The sequence below is a fragment of the Daphnia pulicaria genome, chromosome 2, assembly GCF_021234035.1.
Source record: "Daphnia pulicaria isolate SC F1-1A chromosome 2, SC_F0-13Bv2, whole genome shotgun sequence".
Taxonomy (NCBI): Eukaryota; Metazoa; Arthropoda; class Branchiopoda; order Diplostraca; family Daphniidae; genus Daphnia; species Daphnia pulicaria.
Genome location: NC_060914.1, coordinates 1009812 through 1033335, shown reverse-complemented (window position 1 = coordinate 1033335; position 23524 = coordinate 1009812). Strand labels below are relative to the sequence as shown.

General features: G+C 41.6%; 1 protein-coding gene across 4 annotated transcripts; it reads left to right on the top strand.

Moving 5' to 3' along the window:
• Positions 1-11391: 11391 nt before the first annotated feature.
• On the top strand, positions 11392-22448 carry LOC124327063 (dopamine receptor 1-like). 4 transcript variants are annotated; one of them, XM_046785918.1, is made up of 8 exons: positions 11392-11596; positions 11773-11874; positions 12000-12202; positions 16781-16935; positions 19337-19454; positions 19910-19985; positions 20108-20314; positions 20486-22448. In XM_046785918.1, exons 4-8 carry the CDS (start codon positions 16894-16896, stop codon positions 21927-21929), a joined length of 1887 nt encoding a protein of 628 aa, XP_046641874.1. In that variant the 5' UTR covers positions 11392-11596; positions 11773-11874; positions 12000-12202; positions 16781-16893; the 3' UTR covers positions 21930-22448. The 4 variants fall into 4 exon arrangements, with proteins under 4 accessions (XP_046641874.1, XP_046641875.1, XP_046641873.1 ...); XM_046785919.1 differs by lacking the exon at positions 11773-11874; XM_046785917.1 differs by lacking the exons at positions 11392-11596; positions 11773-11874; positions 12000-12202 and adding an exon at positions 13044-13762.
• Positions 22449-23524: the final 1076 nt, after the last annotated feature.

Here is a 23524-nt window from a genome sequence, read left to right as displayed (position 1 = left end):
ATGTGTACACAGACGGACCGAGACGGACCCCCGTATCACATGATCCGCATTTCCCGTTATTGTAATTAGAATTCCAATAGATTTACTGAACTGCTTGCTTGCTGAACTGCTTCATACAAGTATGTGAGATGGTCATGCCCATCGCTGTGATTGTTCCGCGCCTATAAACTACTTTGGTGTGCAAATGCACAAGTAAACTGTGACGAATGACCAACACAGAGCTCGAAAGTTTGGTTATGTTTGCCACTTGTGTGTACGGTACTATACAGGCTTGCATTAATTATTGTACGCATTTGGCCGTGCATCTGCTGGCGCTTCCGTGGAACTCGATGACAACCACCAAATAAGTTCCCTCACTGTTAAAAAAGAATATCGTTTTTCGATATTTTTAATCTCTAAAACCGATTTCCGCCAGAAAGACATTTTTAAATAACTGTTTTCAAAAAACGATAGTTATGCCTAAAAATGTATTACATAATTATTGAAAAATGATATTTTAATTATCTCTCTTATTAACATTTTAAAATCCCTGTTACCATTAATATAGATGCATGTAACCCATACAAAAAAAAAATTATATTACGCATATGTATTACAGAATTGTCCGGTTATTGAATGTATTGTTTGCGGCGATCAATTATGGGAAAGTAATGTCTTCGAGAATGGTTTTATTTCAGAAATTGGAGATGGTGATATTTGGATTTGAACCATTGAACTTTAGCTTGCCTATGGGGTGCGGAATGAACACTTTTTCCAAAAAAAATGTTCAATAATCGATTACCATATTTGATGTGAAAACAAATTGATAATCGATTTGAATATTGAAACCAAGTTGAAAATATATTCAAAAATTGAAAATCTTTTGAAAACGATTTCATAAATTGAAAATGATTTTGAAAAATGAAAATGATTTCGAAAAACTAAAATGAATTTGAAAAACTAAAATGATTTCGAAAAATGAAAACGAATTTGAAAAATGAAAATGAACTTGAAAAATGAAAATGAACTTGAATATCCATACAATTTCGGGAGTGCGATATGACACCACCCTACTCTATCCCCAGCTCTCTCCGAATGCTATAGCCACCCCGAGACAACCGACTAGCCATTGATGGCTATGTCGCTGATTCCAGCCAGCTAGGCCGTCAGCGATACTGTCAGCCCTTGCCGGGCGGTGCTGGCCACCGCTGCCGCCACAACGGCCGCCACTAAAGTCTCTCTCGATCGCAGGCCGAGTATTCTACACAAAAATAGATTACACGATCCAACGTGAAAAGTTTCATGTTCCTGCAGTAAATGACACACAGCCTACCCAGCAACGATGAAGACGGAACGGCCGAATGGGTGGCTTTCACCTGAGAAAAGTTCCAGTCACGCCTCGGTATGACGTTCTCGCGAAGTTCTCGTCATTCCACTAACTGCCAACTGCCCGGAAAGAAGTGTTCTGGTACGTTTCGCTGGATAGGCCTATGCGTCCTGTACTGCTGCGATACTCTGCCGTTCAATCCGACGAGAAGAAGAAGGCGGACACGCCTTCTTGCTGACGTGGATCCTCATGTTGGTGCTGGCCCTGCTGGAAATTATCCGCTATCTAAGCGGATTGGGGAGCTGGACTTCTCTATTGTCTCTACGTCAATTTGCCATGTGGTCCACGTGCTCCGGAAGTGTTACCTACCCGATACTCTACGGCATTTATATACAATTGGGCCATTTCCAAGGAAGAGCTCATTGGAAGGATGGCTCTGTCTCAGCTGCAGCGACGGATTGAACACCAAAAATTGGCGCAACGTCTATCTTTTCTACCATCATGGAGGCAGCGGACATGGCGGTGGAGGCCAAAGAAGAGGATCCAAATGGTCATGTTGCTCATGTCCGTTTCAACAGAAAAGCTTTTTTTTCATGGCCGGCCTCAAATAAAAGTAGTCGTATAGGAACATGAAACTTTTCACGTTGGATCGTGTAATCTATTTTAGTGTAGGGTAATACTCGGCCTGCGGTCGAGAGAGACTTTAGCGGCGGCCGTTGTGGCGGCAGCGGTGGCCAGCACCGCCCGGCAAGGGCTGACAGTATCGCTGACGGCCTTGCTGGCTGGAATCAGCGACATAGCCATCAATGGCTAGTCGGTTGTCTCGGGGTGGCTATAGCATCCGGAGAGAGCTGGGGATAGAGTAGGGTGGTGTCATATCGCACTCCCGAAATTGTATGGATATTCAAGTTCATTTTCATTTTTCAAGTTCATTTTCATTTTTCAAATTCGTTTTCATTTTTCGAAATCATTTTAGTTTTTCAAATTCATTTTAGTTTTTCGAAATCATTTTCATTTTTCAAAATCATTTTCAATTTATGAAATCAATTTCAAAAGATTTTCAATTTTTGAATTTATTTTCAACTTGGTTTCAATATTCGAATCGATTATCAATTTGTTTTCAGATCAAATATGGTAATCGATTTTTGAACATTTTTTTTGGAAAAAGTGTTCAATCCGCACCCCATACTTGCCAGGCCACTGCTCTACCACTGAGCTACTTTGATAATTGTGATAATAAATTTGATTCTGATCTAGTTGTTCTGGTGATTTGGGGGCAGCTCTATAGGGCAGGTTATTAAACTACTCACGATTCTCGATAAGATAATATGGTTATGAATTTATGTCCCAGTTAAAGTAATGTTTGATTGTTGTGAAACGGTACTTAATAAATGTTTTATTTCATTAAATAAAAGTATCAATATCTGTTTTTTTAAAATCAATAGTAAAGATTTCATATTAACGAATATGATTTCATTTTTAAATATCGGAAAATAGTACATTTTAATAACAAATTTGACTATAATAAATTGTTTTTAATACGCAGATTAATTTCGACATAAAAAAGTATCACATTTTGTAATATATTATATCATTTTTCGGCCTTAAAATATATCTTTCTCGTAAATGTCTTATTACGTAATTTATTATTACAGTTTTAGCAATACTTATATCAGAAAATTTTAAAAACGATATATGCTATCGTTTTTCGTTACCATATCTCTATTTTAGACATATACATAATGTCGAAAAAAAAATACATTTTTAACAGTGCTGGTATATAAAAATAAAAGGCGACAATTTCCCCTGGAAGAAAACCAAAAAGATAAGGAAAAAGATTCTGGGCTACTTCACTGAATAAATAGAACTGCGTACGAGAGTGGAACACTATAGTATGACACGCATGTTTTGATTTTAAGTTTCCCAGCGTCAACTTTGTTCACCTTTGTTCCGGATGATTTGATTATACAAGATTGATTTAAATGTCCACCTATAGTTTCATTCTGCACACGCGCGCATAAATAAGAAGCTTGACGCACTCTAAATTCTATTACGCCCGCCGAATTCTGTGCCTCTCTTTTATATTATACGTATAGCTTAATGACGCAAATGTACTGTAGCTCTTAACTATCTCTCTAAATTCCTTAAGCTGGTATAACGTGTTTAGTCTCAACTGCGCCATCAAGTGAATAAAACCAATTACGATATTTTGAAGGTAAAATCCGAGGTAAAATCATCGAGGCTTGATAGAGCTAACTGATGCGGGACTCTATACCTATAGACTTGAATACCAAATGGATAATCTTTCAACTAGGTTTTTCAGATACATATGAATAAACATATTTTTAACCTTGCCCTGACACACTTGATTCTACACACCGGTATAATTGATTTTTGGGTTATTTACAACTCTTTCTCCCCCCCCCCCCCAGCACAAATATAATAACTTGCAGCTTCATGCCTTCATTATAGACAACACTGCCACTTGATCCCTTGTTTATGCGTATGTGCACAAACCTTTAGGTAAATGTGCGTCTTTGTTATAAATGTGCACAAGGCGGAGCACTATATAATACAGAGCACGTAAGTAAACACTATCATTAGGCCTATACGCACTTCTTAGTGGAGCTCGTTTCTCTGGCAATAAACGAACGACTACACGTAACAGGCTATAAGATATACATCATTCCGAAAACTAAGAAAAATCGTCGCTTCTTAGGATAGTCGCCGTCATATCAGCGCATTTTATTCTTTTTTTTTCTTATTTCGCCTTCCGCATGACGTAATCCCATCATGAGTTCATACGACTATACATCATCATAAATAACGACAACTCTCAAATAAGTCGTTTTCGTTGACATGTGTGTTGAAAAATTTAGCCGGAAACGTTCCTGATCCCAAGAGACGAATCTTTATATTTTCTAAAACCACTTGGCGTATATAGTAATTATTCCTATAGTATGTTGGATCTGCATGTCTCTCTTAAGTTGATTGATGCAGTCGAGCGAATATTCAAGAACTTGTCGGGCCATTTTTTTCTCTCTTATGATGGACTAGCAATTTAACAGTACGTTGTACTATACATCAATCGGTTATCCTTCGTTATCTTGTAGTGTCATGGAATAATCTTTTTTTTTTTTAAAAAAAAGGGATGTGCAAAAATTACAGAATAATCAAGGGCATCCTGTCTCATTTACTTAAAGGACTGCAGGCAAAATAGTTGCCACTGTACAGTGTGTTGCAAGATGGCTGCGAATTGCAGGTGAAATTAAGAGAACAACACGGAAGCTAAAAAACAAACATCCATACTTAGACAGTCGACACATACTCAGCATAACGGATCATAGATCTAGGTTTGTATTTTGTACGACGGTTGCTATAGATTTATCTGCCTTTGGCGGTCAGCAAAGCTGTTTAGACGTGCTGTGCAGCTCGGATAAGAAAATCGACCGATACTATTTTTAAACCAGAACATGGTGCCTTCTACTCTACCACAGGCCAGCAATATGTGCTTATACATATGTAGTAGGCTACTTCTTTTGTGCCAAACTTTTCATTTCTTGTTCGCAGCGCATTTATCCAATCATTTATTAATGAAAGCCTAGAGGTGCATTATTCGACCTATCGGTGCGGACGTGACGCCAAACTCGTAATATATCGTGCCGCAATGAAGGCGATCTGTCACGTCCAATTCTGATACAATTTATATAAGGTATATACGCGTCTCTTTTCACATACATTTAGCACGGGGCCGTGCGTTTACTGCCAAATAACCTATACTGTATAGTGTCCTCGGTGCTGCTTCTTTGCGCTGTACCTATACAAATGCTCTACATGTAAAATTGGCCGAAGATAAAACAAGCGAATTCAATGGCAATAAAACAGACCTAATGCTTGGATAGACGTTCGAAAAAAGAAAAAAAAAACGACAATAATATACAACTCGCTGGGGGTAGTAAACAAAATCAATTGCCGGCGAAATAAAAGAAAAGGAAACCGGGGAAAAGTTCTAGTTTCAAGGGTAATAGATCGGTAACGGTCGGTGAGTCTCCATCGGCCCAGAAACACATATAGGGAAAAGGATATATACACAGAACTAAGATACAGAATAAGAGATAAACAAAAGAATAAAAAAGGAGGAGAGACTGATGTGGTAAGAGCGGATGGGAGCGGTTATTGAGTAAGGTGCCGAGCCCCAATGTAAAGAGCTCGGCCGCCAATGCTTCAGAGTGAAATTGGATCATTCCACTTCTCGGTGTCTTCCACAGCAGCAGCAACTAGATACCTTATTGTAATAGGCTGCTGGCAGCTAGCTTTAGCGGCACACCAACACCGCTACTGCAAATAAGTTCTCCTTTCTTTCATTTCATTTCATTCTGTTTTTTAATAAAGTTAACGACCAAAAAACAAAAGAAGAAAGGCTGTTTTTTTCATTACCGCTTCGATATTAGTATAGTGTTACGCAATAAGAGTTAAATAATAAAATAATTACAGACATCGTTTCCATCATTATTGGCCTGTTGGCCAATATATCCGCACGTGCGGAACATTTTCCGCGTGTAATCAACTTCCCTATTAGTTCTTATTATGGAGACTGATGTGTTGTGATGTCGTCTCTATCTGTCTAAAACTCACCCACACGAAGATAAAGCCGGATAAAACAATGGCGGATAATACGAGACCCCCCATACTACTCCCACGAGCGTCTTGTTATTAATATTCAACCAAGTGGCAAATGTGAACTTTCTTATCATTTTTCTTATATTGGCGCAACTTTGGTTTCTAGAAAGTTGAAAATGATTTTATAAAGTTTGTAAGACAATCCACATTTTACACAAGACTTTTATTTTTGGTAAGTAAAGGGTCGCCGTTGGATATAAGATATAGAAACGGATTACTACAGCTCGATTAATAATAATAAGCTGACTAATGTAATATGTAATTATTAATACCGAGTCCCATTATTATTTAAGAAGATCACCATTGCACTAGGCTATACTCATCGTGTATATCGCGACAGAGAGTCCCATAGATGTCTAATCATATACCGAACAGAGATATGAAATGGGGATATGGCCGCTGTAATATAATCTGGATCCCTTGTCGGCGGATCTCCGGGCCAACAGCCATAACTTCCGTATGATTATGGGATGACCGGTCAGCCCTGATTCCACCAGATTTTCCAGAAGGTACATGTACACCGTGGATACTGGAGCGGGTACACAGCATTATTCCTGCTATCACGCGGAGTTATTAATCAATCTCTAAGAGATGAATTACGCACTGTCACTTAACACCCAGTGTCTCCGAACGATGCTGCCGATCCTAGTTTTCAGAAGACTATACATCCTAAATGTGTGGCATGAGAGAGAGAGATACGTTTCCAGGTAAGCACGAGCGACTCCTGCTGCCGTATTTTATCGATTGCATGCCTTTCCATTTTATTATGATATAACCCGCATATCCCCCGGCAGAGTTCGATTCGTCACACATTTTTCATCTGTTCGAGACGATCAATTTGAAAATAAATAAAAAAAGAAACATTTCAATCGACTGTTTTTTTATATCCTATACTCGGATAGAGGAAACCTCGACCTATTATTATATATATGAGATTTTCAATTTCAGAATGGCTTTAGGATGAAAAAAGATTGAAGAAAATATTCACTGCTGGAAAGGCGAGCAGCCAAAAACTTCTCCAAAATCTTTCCTTATATGAAATTTCACTAGGAATTCAAATCATTTTCTCCGCCATTGATTTTGATCATCGCCGATTTCCTCGCAAAATATTACCATAATAAAGGCATTCAATTATTAAATAAAAGTTTTTTTTTTTTTTTCTTAAATTCCCGACTGTTTGTGTTCCATTTTTTCAGAGTCAGCAGCGGAAACGGGCAAAAAAATTTGACGTGGAATCTAAACCAGACAGAGAATTTTACGATTAGTCAAATATTTTGTCTGGTCTGAAAAGCTTTGTATTAGCTATATTCACTCTGACATTTATATAGGCCTGTGCCAGCTATCTCAAGTGCATTGATTGTTAAATAGCTCTCGAAACATTTTCGATAAAATGGCATCAATATTTGTCTGGATTCATTTTGTTTGGAAATTTCTTTTGTAAGCGAAAGGATCCTTTGCACAGCGTTGAGGATCTATTGTGATGATGGGCGTTACGTAATATAGTTTACATCAGAAGAAAGATGATTTTAAATGCGATGACTGTTCATGTCGCCTGCTGTTCTGGTCGTTTTATTCAATCGTATAAGAATTCACCGCTTATTGCTGATTCAGCCCATACATAAAATGACGTAAAAGTTCACCGCCCTTCTTGTGCCACAGCATATTTATTGTTTAGTAGGGCTGTTTTTTTGGTTGTTTTTGGTTTATTGAATACACTTTTGATTGATCCGATTCTCTTCATGAATATACCCCACCGTCCGGTCTTATCTCAGATATTCACTGTGGCCTTTTTCCCCTGATGGGGTGGGGCTCTCCGGAAGAACGCACATGCCTAGTGAATGAATGATGTGGTACACCGTAATATACAATAGCTCATAATGCGTATAACCTATATACAGATCTATCCAAATACATTTTTTAAAATCTCCAATAACCCAGTCGACACTCTGCAACTGGTCTTATGTTATACCCATCATGAACTAGTAAGGATATAAGATTTCATAACCAAAAATCTTTTTTCAAGTCACGTCCCGAATTTTAACGGGTCCTCTGCCAAAAGCGCAACGCACAAGTGTATACATATACAAGACCATTTCATATAAGATCGACTTCAAATGAAACGATCTGCCTGTGCTGCTGGTCGCGTATATTATACAACGAGAAAAAACACATTTGCATGCTTATGCACGCAGAGAGATAACCTACATACATATATACTATATCCGAAATGACTTGGCTATTGGGAATACAACACACATATAGGATATACAAGGCGAGCACTGGTTTGGCGCGTGGGCCGTATCAGAGCAACCAGCACAGGCGACGTCCGCGCCATGCCCATGGGGACCTTGCGAGATGCCGCGGTACGTGTCACTGATGTTGTCTCACTATACCCATCGGCCATAGTGGCTGATCGATTATGACTGTTTACACACACTGAATAGTACCGTCAATTGACGACGGGTCGACGGCCAGTTCTACGTATATATATAGTGAGAGGCCTGTATAAATACAGCAACATCAATAGAATATAACAATAACATATCTATATAGGCTGTGTACAACATGCGACATTCGAAAGGAAATGCCATTGTATTATTGTCCGGCTTCTGACGATCGCCGAGGGCTTTTTATTTTTGCACGAATTTCATGTTTGGCTACACCGTTCGAATGGCGCGTGCCCAAGTGGACCGTGCGGAACGATGGCCGAATCGAATCACAGAGAAATCTTGGCTCCTCCACTTTAAATGGGTATATAGATGACAGTCAACTTGGTGTGTGTAGAGAAAAAGGTGCTGGCCGTGTCAGGGGGGGTCTCAGTCGGGCAGCTCGTATCCGCTTACACCACTCTCGTCTCTTATTATTCACGCAGCAAGTTGAGAAGAGATATGGACAAGAATGGGCGTAACTATAACGTGAACGAAATCCTCCAGTGTCGACGCGACTGCCGGCCTATTGTACCAAGTGTCGTGCTGCTGCCAAGGTGTGTGTTGCGTGTGTGTATATCGCGTGAAACCAGCGATGTGATGACGCACTTGCGCATCGTCGCCGCCGACGTTGTTGTCATTTGTTTGTCTTCGTTCTTTTATGCTCCCCCACGCCAGCGATTGAACAGCAGCGTCCTCGTACAAAAACAAAAACGAAAAAAAAGACTGGCCTGTGAAAGCTGCTGCGGGAGCTAACGTGACTTTTATGTATATAGGTCAGTACTAAATGATTACAGCATTGTTGACTTATTCTTATATGTATTCACGGAGAGCTTTATGTAAGGTGAAAAGAAACGAAAAGAAAACGACATAGAAGATGATTGTCGGCGTCTAGACGAGAAATCAAAGTATATTCAACATCTCTCCGAAACTTTGTGTTGTATATATAAAAGATGAGCAGAATATCTCAGAAGAGTCGAACAGCAATATGTCACGGACGGAAGCGGTTGCCTCGGTGACGCCTTCGGACTTTGTTGTCGATGAAATGTTGGAGGCGCCAATCAAGCGGATGCATTATCCGCTCTTTATGATGCTGATATAAATATACACAACGATGGACAACGCATAACATGCTGCTGCTGCTGTACACAGAGCCGAGCGAGTGCGTTTTATTATTGCCATGGCTTGATTATTGATTTTCTTGACTGATTATTATTATGACTTGTCAACTTGATGTACACATTTACCTCCACGTCCCAAACTTTTGCGTTTCATTCTCCAAGGGGCAGGGCTTTGCACCCCACGTCAAATTTTATACTGCTGACGATACGGCTTCACTTTAAACCCATCATATCGTTATCTCGCTTCTATGTGACGAACAATAAACTTTTAAAAGAGAAAATAGGAAAAAGTCATAATATTGTATTCTCCTGCCAAAAAAGAAAAGACGTCCTATACATGTTGGTGGAAGCGGGGGAAAGGCTTATATAGCTATATAGTACAGGGGCATCATGCAGTATGTAGATCTGCGAGACAATAATCCCATCATCTCTTATTTGATTCCTTCCTTTCTCCGGGAATCACGCGTGTGCGCTAACGGGCAACAAAAATGTTCGCCCAGATGCGCGTCTTATCTTTTCTTCTTTCTCTTTCACGATCAAAACTCGCGCAGAGATATGTACTACATCTCCGAAACATGATGTATATACATGACGAAGAGACTTGTATGTTGTATCCTCATTGCTTTACTGTTCCAATATTTATTTCGCCGCGCCACCGTGGCGCGCGCGCTTTTCAAGTGATTTTATTTTCTCACTAAAAACGTGAATCTTGTATTTTTCTAAAGAGTAAAAGCAAGGCGAAATGTTCCGATGGATGGAAATGTGTGTTGTTGTTTTTTGGGGTCCTGGGTGAGTGATTCCCGATCATTGCTTTTATGGGAGCAAGAAGATGATGCATCTCGAATAATAAATGATTCAAAAGAAGAAAAGCAGCAGTTGGGTGTGCCTATAGACATGTGTACCCTCTTGTCCTTTGATGGTCTCTGTGTCTTGTCACGAGTGAGTCATATGATTTCCCTACTATTCTACACGAAGCAGATGCCTTCAACATCATCCAGTAATGACAGCCGTAAGAGGCAGTTGATGTGTGGCCTATCCATTTAAATAGCTTCTAATACTACAGAGGCAACCGAATTACATCAGACGTAAGCCGCAGGATATTTAATAGGATAGGATTACGTTTGCGATTGTTTCTTGCACGTTTTAATCAAGTCTGTGGACATTTTTTATTTCCATCAGACAATTTCCGCTAAATTTCACCTTTTTGTTATTTCAAAGAGTCTGTTTTTTTTTTATTGTTTTATTGTAAAATGATAGACATCAATTTATCGATCGGTTGAAAAGTTTCCTCTCACCCAACGCCGACGAGGGAATTATGACTGAGTAATCGTGTTCTAACTTATTCATTAGGTAACAGTGCGGATACTGTTTGACGACTGGTGATATTTTAATATATAAATGGTCGACACGGGCGGCAGTCGTTGGCAGCATATTGCGTGAACAAGAGAAATAGAACCAAAGCTACACGTGCGTTACACAATCCGAATTCAAGTTAACGAAGTACATACGTAACACATGGTTTTATAACACTCGTCGCAACTAGATTCTGCTCTCTAGGTTATTGGTTTACCAACTTTATGGAGGGTCTTATTGTAGCGGTTTCGGTTTCAATGTAATAATCTGCGGGTTTCGTGCAAATTTTTATTTTTATCTTAACTGTGGTGGGGGCGAGGCTCAGTCTAAGTTGATGAGACGAACTATTAGATATTAAAATAATCCGTTCAGTGGATGTCGAGCGCAGATGAGAAAACCACTTTAATCGTTTTTCAAGGGAAGGGGTCGATTTTTAATCATATCTATGTCTATCGATATCTTAAGAGGCTAATAGAAGATTAGTGTCGTCTGCTTTTAGATTCGTTTTCACAGTTTCGAAAAAGAGACAAAGTTCGAGATTACAAAGGAAAAGTGGGAAAAGGGAACGAAAACTTTTTAGGAAACGTATACGTGGTTGCATGAAATTTAGCACAGCAAATAAAATATTACCAAAATGTGGTCATTGTGTCAGCCCTGGCCGCTTTTCTTCGAGAGAATTAGCTTAATACACACTCGATGCTGTTTAGCAGGTAAATAAAACTAATAATACAAATAGAATGATAATGAGAGCTTATAAAGAAGAATTCAACCTATTCCAAATTTGTAGAATTGAGTTCCTGACATGGCATTTATCGTGTAAACCACCTGCCCCCTCTTGATGCTTGGAAGTTTGTTTGCATTCTACGTAAAATTTTCCTTTGTGCAGATTTGAGGTCAGATTCAGCCATCACAACAAGAAATTTCAGTTTTGCTGGTGATGCTGGTATAGACCTGTCATTAGCAACAATCCCAGTATACAATCGCTTGGGTAAGGATTATATCATTACTTTTATCAAGCAGCTGTGACATATTTTTGCATGACTTTATTTAACTTTTCCTTACTCATTGTCTCTGCAAATATTTTTAAAAACTAATTTTAAAATGTTTATTAAGATAAACAGCATCCCTCTTGATTGGAGAACCTACCGATGTCGGTCGAGTTATGGATCTCTTCTTCCCCTATCTTTAAATCCCCTCTGTCCTCGTGTGTACCCCATGTGATAGTGTGGGTGTATCCAGGCTGGACGGCTGGTGGATTCAGCTATTCTATGGATAGAGTACTTTCGGATGCATGGCTGCATTTCCTAGGCTTAAAGGTAGGAAATATTTATCTCTATTCTTCCTTTTTGATTATGTGGTGGCGTTGATTATAAAGTATGATACGGAGTACGATTATTCCTGAGCTAGGCAGTTGTCAGTTGACTGGAATTGTCTTCTCTTGCAGTTTTTGTCTACTCAGTCAGGGTTCATTAAAACTAACTCATTTGCACAACGACTGCAGATCAGACCTGTTTTTGTACCCTACAACTTTGTCCAAAACATTTTAACTTCAAGCAAAGTGCAATTAGAAAATTTTATGACCACCTTGCCAACACACCGGTACCTCGTCGTGGCAATCGTCTTCCCTCTTTTCTTTTCTTTTTCGCAAACCAGAGAATTACGGTTCACATAGGATATAGTAGGACAGTCGGTCATATAGTACATTGTATACGACGTAATACGGATTCGCTGCAAACATCCAGGGATTGACAGTATGTACAGTAGTAGTACACATGCACTCAGTGTCATTTTCCTTTTTCCAATTACGATGATTAACTCCGAAATCGTCATTGAATATCAGTTCTAGAATTGCATTTGGCGGCATTCGGAAAAGTCGATTAACGTTTAACTTGAATGAATTTCCCAAGTCATTCATAAAAAAAAGAAATTCGGAATGATTATTCCGCCGGTAATTGAATTACAGCCATGTGTATGCAAATTGCAGATACTGCACTCATGCAGTACACCATCCTGTGAAAGAGCAGACGGTGCGTTTACTATATACACACACACACACACATAAGGATATGAGTTAAGGACTCGTTTTTTTTTTTTTTTTTTAGTCTACAGCGACAAGACGAGTCGGCGCGCACCCAACGTGGCACGAACCGTCTATTAAGGCGCGGGAGCAAAGAGCGTGGCCGCCCGTCTTTGGGGTTCAACCGCGTCGGTCGGTTGCGCATTGGCATCAGTCTCTGTCCGGCAGTCGCTTCGAGCTGCCGCTTCTTTCTATACAACCCACAGCCACCCCCTCTCCTCCTTCACTCGGGCTGTGTGTTATTCATTTCTTTCAGTCTTGTTCAGTTAGATTTCCTTTGTACGGTTTCACCCTCACGCGTTTGGTTTTGGGTTGTTATACTTGATTCGATTTCGTGCCGTGAAGCGCTACACCGTGCATTATTTTTATTATTATACGAAGCAGTTTATGTACTGGCCGAGTTGTCGCCGCATTTTCCTTCTCCGCAGCCAGTCCAAATTGCATTTCGCATCCATTTCGGTGGCACACCCATAACCTCGCTCGGCCTACAGCTGATTTGTTTGTTTTGTTATTACCCCACCCATCGACTTGATTGGCTTCTTCTCAGTGTCTCCCAATCGTGACCCAATCCATCGTAAGCACCCAGTAATCACTGGAAAGGGACGCGAAACCTGGAAGGCCTCCGTCTTATTCATCCATTTATTGACGGAACTAGACAATAAATTACAGGACGTCGCCCGTTTCCAGCGAGGCCACTTGGTGTGTGTATGTTGTATACTGGAGCGTCTAGCTGTATTTTCTTGGCGATATATTTCGGATGATTTAACACCGTTACTCATCTTCATCCAACATGGGCAAAGTAAGTCGGTCGCATTTTTTTTCTAATACTTGTACGCCGTTTGCACCAGCTCAGTTATGAGCCCCGTCGAGTTGTTTTTTTCTAAATATAAATAAAATAAAAGACCAACTGGTTCGTGATTGACGTTTTGTCAAGTGACGGCTGGTTTATGGCCGTCACTTGCGTATAGGACGCTCGACGCCCCCCCAACACTTTTCGTTCAAAAAATAGGCGAAATTAGCTGTCAGATTGAATTTCGTCAAATCACGGTTTTTAACTGGAATCCTTACGAGTTTTCCGTTGGTTACAAGAAGTTCACCACCGCAAAGTCAATAAAAGCCAAAAGAAATTGAAAAAAAGAAAATCGAAACGCAATAAGGTTTTATTTGCCTCGTTGTATAGAGCAGAGAGTTCTTCTAATACAGTCGAGAGAAGTCGTAATAGGTTTAGCAGCAACGGCGGCGCTTATACCCGTTGGGGGGGTTCGTTATTTCCTGACGAAAGATCCTTCAGTAGTCGAGCCGAAAGCGGAAAATGTGACGGTTAAAGATTTGCTCAACGAAGATGGCACAAGTGGGGCGCGGCGTAAGCCCTACGTATATCCACACGGCCATGCTGATGAGGCCAGCAGCCTATTACCGCACACTTAACTCTATTGCAAAGAGCAACAGACGCAATTGGCCATCATTCCACGGGGGGTAGAGAGAGCTGCTGGACAGGAGGAAACGCCAATCGCTCGCCCAGGTTCTTTTCTTTTTTTTAACGCAAATGTTTCACATGGGAACGGAACTCTTCGTCTGGTAATATAAGGGAACGTGTACGAGGATGGAGAGATGCTGCTGGATGTTTGGTTATCGATCAGCTCTCAACATCAATTCGCTGGCGGATGTTATTATATCCCTACAACCATCTATAGACGAGCGTGACACGACGCATTTCCAACCTCTGATGGAAGGTTTTTTAGCGCAGCGCACAATTCGTGCAAAGGTACATAGTACTACCAGGAATCAGCTTCCGTTTCGTGGACCGGTTTTTCTTTTATGCAAATACACGGAGGCGTATATAGATGCGAGGCTTTCGGCGGAGTAGAAAAGGGGGACACATCCGACGTGGCTTTGAAGAGATACAGTTTCATCCGGCAAGGTACATATACAAGACCATGGACAGATATGATGTCTAGGACGCAATAGATACGGTAGGAATCTCACATACGCTCGACCTCGTTCTCGTTTCGGCTCCCGATATTTATTCGCAGTCCACCCGCCGACTCCCAACGTCCCGCATCAGGTTTCCCTGTTTTTTTCCCGTTAAAGACGCAATACGAAGTTACGTTCAATGACTATAAATGTCCTGCTGGGAGGGAATATGTATGCACACGAATGTGTCATTTGAAACTTAATTACGAAGAATGGAACGACACGTTCTGGGGCTGGGATAAAAAGCAGATGTCCAGTTCCTTACGTATTATGTGTCATGCGTAATGTAAGAGGAACCGTGACTGTATTCTTTTGTTGGAGTACACGTTGCATAAATAAAACCAAAAAGGACTCTAGAGATTCTCTCGTCATTGAAACTTGGCTGACGTGAAGGGGAAATTGGAAGCAGCAGAGCAGCGACGTGTAGAGAGAAGAGGATCCTTTTGGTCACCTTCTTGAACGACTTACCTTGATTAAAAGCAAATTAAGTATTACCGGCGACGGTGTATGCGGCTCTCTAGAGGTTATTATGTGGTCTTATATAACACTAGTCTAGCGTTTGGTTGCGTCCGCCGTAGTCGATAGATTTCCAGTCTCGTAGGCAGTGGTCAATGCGAGTTCTAAGGGATCGCTGGTGTAATCGAGAAGACACGCTTGACGACAGTTCCGTCGAACTCAGGTAATAGTTCCGTTCCGTTCCTATTGTGTCCAATTTCGTTTTCCACCTGGAAAATTTCACGACAATTTTCAGGTCCAGTAATGGTCTGACAAGCGCTTTCGTCTTCATCGACATAAGTATACGTCATTGAAATCTTTTTTGCGCACACGAAAAAATTGCGAAGATATAATTTCGATCGTTTGGAACTGTTTTGTGACCCATGACACACTGCGATGTACACAACAACCATCAGATAACCGCTTCTAAATATAGTTGTCTCACTGTATAGAGAGATATCATGGGATATTGCGATCTATAGTGTATACTACATATTATGTCTTATCTTTGCCTTTAAGAAATCGACAAGAGGATCGGATCATCATATTTTCTCAAAGGAGAAAAGAAAAAGCCGCCGCCGCCGGATGAATCCATTTTTGACTCGGTTCAAGTGCTGCCAGGCAGTGTTTAATCATCCGCTTAGAAGACCCCCCCATCTTCTTTTTTACACAAGGCGTTGTTATCTATTTATAAAAAAAAAAAAATGCAGTCAACTTTGCCCGTGTTGTACTTGTCCGTTTGGGATATTGAAAGTCGAGATGCGGCGCCGTCTTAACGACGGTGGCGGCAGTGGTGGTGGTCGCCCTGCTCCTGGAATTGAATTAAGAACGCAGCGGCTGGAAGAGAAAAAGAAAAAAGGAAAAAAAAAGAAGTGAGCCAGTAAAGAGTCACGTCCGCTCACGAGCTATGCCAACAACTTTTGACGGCTTCCACTTAATATTTATTTTAATTTCTTTCTTACGTCTAACATTTAAACGAATGGCAGACCTATACGTTTCTTCGGCCTCCTACTCGCGTATATGTACGCACAAATGGTTTTAAGACTTTAATGGCCGCCTTTGGCGGAACAAGTGCAGCGGCGCCTTCATCTTTCGCATGACATTTCCCGAGAGATCTCGAGAGAAACACTATATGCGTGTATTTCATTCAGCTGTCTTTTAAAGAGAATTCCATCTTCAGCAGGCAATCAAATAAGCAGTCCATAAAATCCCCCGGCCGATTTCGCTTGAAATAGAAACAAATCTCTAGAGCTCTAGAAAATGTTTCTCAATCTCTTCAAGTGTAAAATAACTCGTCTTTTCATTTTTCTTTTAAATTTTTATGTGGGCTGTTTTTGGACGTGGCCAGATGAGGGAAGATCTTAAAGTCTCCCCGGATCGCGATTGATTTGATCACGTACAACTTTTTGTTTTTTCCAACACAAATTTGGGACTGCCAAAGCGACGAGTCCGGCAACGACCATGTCCGATTGGGCGTCCTTTCTCTCATCCGTTGATCTCCAAGTAAGTCTTTTTTTTTAATTATTGTATGGCGAATGAATAATCACAAAATAAGGAGGTTCTATTGTTATTTAAGGATAAAGGGGACTCTTTAAGTTTTGCCAACATTCCACGTACACACAGTTTTGACAAACAAAGATCGCAAAGTTTATTTTGCTTAAAGAAAGTCAATCTTTTATATTTTGCCAAATTTCTCTGCCGTGGCAACCAGCGTTTGTTTTCCCCCGACTTTAAATGGTGAAAAAAAAGGTCTTGACATTTTGGGCCGTTTATCAAAAGCGAACATGTTTGATCAACGACAATAGCGTGGTGGTTCGCTTGAGCGCACCTTCCAACTTTTCCTCTGTCTCAAATTATTATGATAAAACCTCTTGAGTTGTGTTTACTCCAGTTATAGCCCTATAGCCGTTCAAACAACAGAACGGCTGGCGTAAGAAAAGTTTGAATGAAGCAGGTTTTAGCGCCGTCTTATTCGCCCCCTCTCTCAACGTTGTGTAATAATAACTTCCGACCCTGTGGGCACCCGAAAAATGTAATACCGTAATGTAATAAGCGGCTTTTATTGCAAGTTCCAGGCTACTGCCGTGTGTGTACATAGGTTTAAGGGTGCGTTTTGAAACGAGTTGGGATCTGCCGTGTTATGCTCAGCGTGTAAATATAGCAGTAACAAGGAGGGCTGCTGCTGCTTTCGCCTTCCTTTTGGGTGGAAACCAATCACGAACGTATCCAGCGAACCCTCGAGCTCTGCGACTAATGATCGCAAGGTTTGATGTTGACGGATGAATCGTTATGTATTTTGTCAAGGGGGGGGGGGGTGAAGAATCAAAGGTCAATACGACGAACCCGTTATGCTACTCGTCTTTTTTTTTCTTCCTCTTCATAATCATCCGCCCGTCATCAATCATCGTAATGATATTGCCAATCAAATGAAGGAGGAAATGTAGAGAGACGCAATAAATGTTGAGTCGTTCCAGTCACGCAAAAGATATCTCTTTTAATTCGTAATTAGGATAATGAGAAGTTTTTGGGTCTGATTTAAGATTGAGAAATTCTTGGGAAAAATCAAGGGTGAAGCCGCCGAGTTCGTGGCAAAATTAATGGCTGTCCTTATTAACTATTTGTGCGTGAATAATTTAAGATGGGGGGAAACAACACAAAAAAAGGTATAGAGAAAAGTTTTGGGCGCTTAAAAAACCGTCTCGCCACTCGGTACTCGGGTGCAACTGTAAAAGCTTCTGCATTGCACATTTTAACTGGGAAGAGATCCAACTTTAGGAGGAAGCGGATCGAAGAGATACGAAACCAAGTTTGCTTAAGGCCATACATGCTGCGTGGTTATATTCTGGTCGACCAATCTTTTATAAGGCAAGTGCTGGGCTAGAGATGCTGATGGGCGTGGGCAGCTCGTGCGATGGGGTGGGGTGGGGTGGGGGGCTGCTCATATTCCCATAAAGTTGCATGTTACACTGTAAATCCATTTATTACGCATCGCCGACTGCTGTGTGCGCTGTTTTTGTTCTTCAGCTGGGCGACCTTTTTGTTTCGACACGGGAGCAGAGTTCAACAAGTTGTACACACCCCAATATATATTGCGTAATAGGGTGATTTCTTCTTATTTTGAGGGGGTCTGGTTGGGGAACTCACGAAATAAATAAAATTCTTCGCCGATATTCTCTTAATTCTCTTATTAATATCTCAAGTGTCGAGTGACAAAACAATTTTCCAGGGAAGGAGATCAGAAAGTTCTATGTCGCTGCTGTCTTCCGCCGGAATATCGAAACGGATTGGGAGATGCCAAGTGTCAACACGATTAAACTTTCAATCCTCCCACCTTTAGCTGAACGGTTTTAACATGTACCTGCCGCCCAGGAATTCTTTGAAATGTTAATATCCGTCTGCAAAGTTGTGTTTCTTGTCTCTGACCATGGAAGAGGCCTTTTATTTTTTAGCCGATTTTGAAAAAAAAGAAAAGAAATAAAGTTGTTTCGTAATCCCGAGCTGGGTTGTAGGTATCCCCTCCGGTTGTGATGGCGCGTGCACAGCAAACACATACCGTACACACAGAGAGAGAAAGAGAGATGGAAAAGAAACGAACCTCCTCCAGTTTCTCTTTCACTTTGCCATGGCGTTATCGATTGACCTTCTCCCGGCGGACCCCCATGTTGATTTGGCTCTTGTACAACCAGTAGTATATACTCTGGCGCCATATTTGCATAGAAGTGTAGAACTGAAACTTCGACATTCATGATGCGATTCCGTGTAGGAGCACTCTCACTTACCCCGTGTGTGTGTGCGTGTGTGTACATTTGCGCATCGATAAACAATTTCACTCCGCCACTGATTTCTGGTGGATGACAAGTTCACTAATGGCGGGGTTCAATCATCATTTGATTATTCGTTGCAGAACGGAAGTGTTGAACTCAACTTGACTGAATGGTTCCAGGCGACCGACAATGCCAATAATAGCGCGACCAATGATCAACAAGACACGACGCTGGATCTCGCTGCTTCGCTGCTCATCGGTATGCAACAGTCAATGCATCAAAAAGATTTGCTCTATTTTGCGCTTTCCATGACATTTAAACAAAACATCAAATAATCCATTCGGCGAACTTGTTGCCTTTCCTTTGTTTTGAGTCTTTCATCATTTCCCACATTCGTGTTTTCCCGTAAATCCGAAATAAAGTATATCATTAGTGGGAATAAGGGGGGGGGGAATAAAAAGAACGATATAGTATGTATATATGGAGGTCATATCCATTCTTTTGGAATTACGATTACATTTCCTGGGAAAAATAACGAGGTCATTTACTCCGCCCCAGTCTTTCTCTCCTCTTTGACTATTTCGCTGTGTGTACGGACAACTGTATATAATGTTTATCTGTGTGTATGTATAGGTCTGTAATGTATGACGGTGTCTAACGTCGATATCATCTTACCCACCCACCCCCCCACCCCCTCGCAATCCTATTATTAGGTATCTTCTTGGCTGTGATCATTTTCTTGTCTGTGGCTGGTAACTTACTGGTCTGCATCGCCGTCTACACGGATCGGTAACACAATTTTCTGTCTCGACTATATCACATAGAAAAGGCCGGCCATTTGTAAGATTGATTCTAAATGGAATATTTGTTTCTTTTTCATTTCTTGTCTTGGCGATAAATCCATTTTTCAGGACTCTGCGCAAAGTGGGGAATTTGTTCATCGTCTCTCTGGCCATCAGTGACCTCTTTGTAGCCTGTTTGGTGATGGTCTTTGCCGTCGCCAACGACCTGCAGGGCTCCTGGATTTTTGGTGATCAATTTTGTGACATTTGGGTCGCCTTCGACGTCATGTGCTGCACCGCTTCCATCCTTAATCTTTGTGCCATCTCAATGGACCGGTAGGAGATTATTCTAAGAAGAAAGTGATGCATTAGAGCTAGTGACTATACAACAGCAACTTTGACTTCTTCCCATTTCATTTTCACCACCACTCTGTCCAGACTATCGATTTTTTGTTTTTTCAAAGTCGTTTATAATCCCCTGTCAACAATTGCGTAATTCGATTATAGGTACATTCACATCAAGGACCCGCTGCGCTACGGCCGCTGGATGACCAAACGGGTCATTTACGGTTCCATTGCCGCCATTTGGCTTCTAGCGGCGCTCATTTCATTCCTGCCCATTTCCATGGATCTCCACCGGCCCATGCAGGAGTCTGAGCCGTCGGTGACGTTTCAGCTCGACGATCAGCTCCTGGACAGCACGACGTTCGACCAAGACCTGGCGGCCATGTCGAGGGCCTCGGAGGCCAGCTCGGACTTTATGGCGCCGCTGGACGCTTACACCGTCATGAAAATGGCCAATGAAGACGAAGATCCTGGGAATGGCAACAACGCGGAAGTGATGAGCAATCAGCCGGTCCTGGCCGTGGCGTCGTCGTCGTCGCAGCAATGCGCCCTGGACTTGACGCCGACCTACGCCATCGTGTCGTCCTGCATCAGTTTCTATTTCCCGTGTTTGGTCATGTTGGCCATCTACTCGCGGCTCTACTTTTACGCCAAGATGCACGTTCAGAACATTAAGGCCGTCACCAGGCCCGTCATCCTGCTGGGCCGTTTCGAGCCGGATCCCAACGATTCCGGCAATAATACGTCGGAATCGCAACAGCAGCAGCAGCAGACGCAGCCGCCGCATAATAAAGTGAAGAAGAAAAAGCGACGCCACTATCAATCGCCGACGCCATCTGGAACGTGTGCGGCGTCTTCGACGGGCAACAATAATTACCACGTCTCGGATCACAAGGCGGCCGTCACTTTGGGCATCATCATGGGAGTGTTTCTCATCTGTTGGGTCCCGTTTTTCTGCGTCAACATCGTGGCCGCCTTCTGCAAGACCTGCATCCCGCCCATTGTATTCAAGATACTCACCTGGCTGGGCTACTCCAACAGCGCTTTCAATCCCATCATCTACTCCATCTTCAATCTCGACTTCCGGCTGGCCTTCCAGAAAATCCTGACGGCCAAAACTCGATCCTACTGCTGTCACCGCTTCCCCGACATTTACGAGCCGGGCAACTCACGCTCCAGAGGCAATTCCGGCCAGAACGGCGGGGCAGGTGGCGGAGGGGCGGGAGTCGCAGCTCAGGGACCCTCCAATCAGCTGCATCCGCAACTCGGCATGGATCATTTGAGAGCGAGTCAACAGCCGGAACTACAGCAGCTGGTCAGCAACGGTAACCATCAAGTGCGTCAAATAAACCAAGCCAACTGTCAGCAGACAACGGCAGCGGCCGATAACGAGGAGACCGACCGACACAATTCGGACGAGGACCAAGTGGCCACTTCGTCTGGCACCAGCGTCCTGGTCGTGTCGACATCGTCAGGCCACATCATCAGTTCCAACAGCACGATGAAATCTCTCCACCACCATCACATCCGGAGGATGTCCAACAGCGCGACCCAGCGGCAAGATTCCGGCCAACACTTACTCAGCGTCACAGAAAAAGTCGTCTGATGCAATTAAACCATCAGACACGCTCACCCGTCTTTCTCGTCTAATCATTTCAAATGAGACTCAGCATCCTCTTGTCCATGATATTATACTGTAAACTATACTCTGGTCGTCTTTTCATTGGTCAGTGTAAACGCACAAGAGATCGTATATTATATACATTACGTATATCGGCTGATGTGATTCGGGCTGGTTATGCATAACAATTTCATACTATCGGTCTGAATTATTCCGCGTTGATGAACCCCCACCGTCTATTACACAAGAAGCTGTAAATTGAAATATATGTGAAGACGCTTTATTCAAATGAATATAAATATATATATTTAATAAATAAATAGAACTATATCGCAATGTATGACAAATATGTGAAATCAAATTTCCCTCATTGATACATTATCCGGCAATCACCACCAACGATATTTGCAGTGTCGTATCGTATTATTCGATGGTCTGTTGTTGAATTTTTTTTTTTTCTTTTTTTTAAATTAAAATTTATGAATACAGAATACACGTGAATCACTCCACAAAACAATCAAAAATGATCTCAGTCCAAATTTGCATTATCTTATTATAATTTGACTACTCGCTCCGTCTAAGATCGAAGTGGAATTGGCGGATCGATAGGACACACAGAAAAGAAAAGCATTTTACCCGGAGTCCTTTTCCACGGGATTAAGGTAGGCTCGATCGAATATTTTGATCCCGAGTAAAGTCAAACGAAGAGACTGTGCAGTTCAGCAGGGACAATAATAGAAATGAATGCAGATGGAATTCCTAAGAATCGCGCATAGTTTATAGGCTCGTATCCTGTGCCGGCGAGCAAATCAGGAGTTGACAGAGACATGTCGTCGTCGAGTTTGCATAATAATATTTATCGCGTCAACTTAAAAACGAAGAAAATTTTATACCAGTTTTATACCTAATAGCATTTGATTCCTTCAGCCCTGCTGTAGTATAATGGACGTGTCATTTGTCAAGATGATTAATGGCGAAAATTCTTTTCCTTTATTTTATTAACGTTCAAGTTAACGTTTATTGCGTGAAAATCAATGGAGGCTGTGATGAAAGAGCCCTAGGCCTTCAAGGGAAATTCAACAGCTGCAAATCATACGGACATGTTATGCAGTGTTAAATAGTACTGAATATTGTCGCCTATGCGCCCATCCACTCAGACTTATATACTCTTACGTTATCCAGTATTACAGTACTTGGCCCAATATCTTTCCTCCTTCTTATATAATCCGGGACTCTCGCTCTTCAATGGAATAAGGGGGGAAAAAATAAAAAAAAAGATAGCGCAACCTGCCAAGTCCTTGAGTACCGTAAAAAAGAAAATACAAGTGCGGACGAACTCGAAAAAGTGTGCAGATAAAGAGATGGTAAGAAGAATGGGTTTCGGAAAAGGACCAAAGCTCGGCCCTTATATTATCGATTACATGGTCTGCGCTTTGCACACAGTAGGGAGGAGTCACATAGGGAACATCAAAGGGCATATGGATCTATATGAAACTAGGAGTGGGAAGGGGAGAGAAGAAAATGACAAACAGGAGAAGCAAACGGAGCAGAAAAAGGATCTTTTGAATCAGGATATGTTT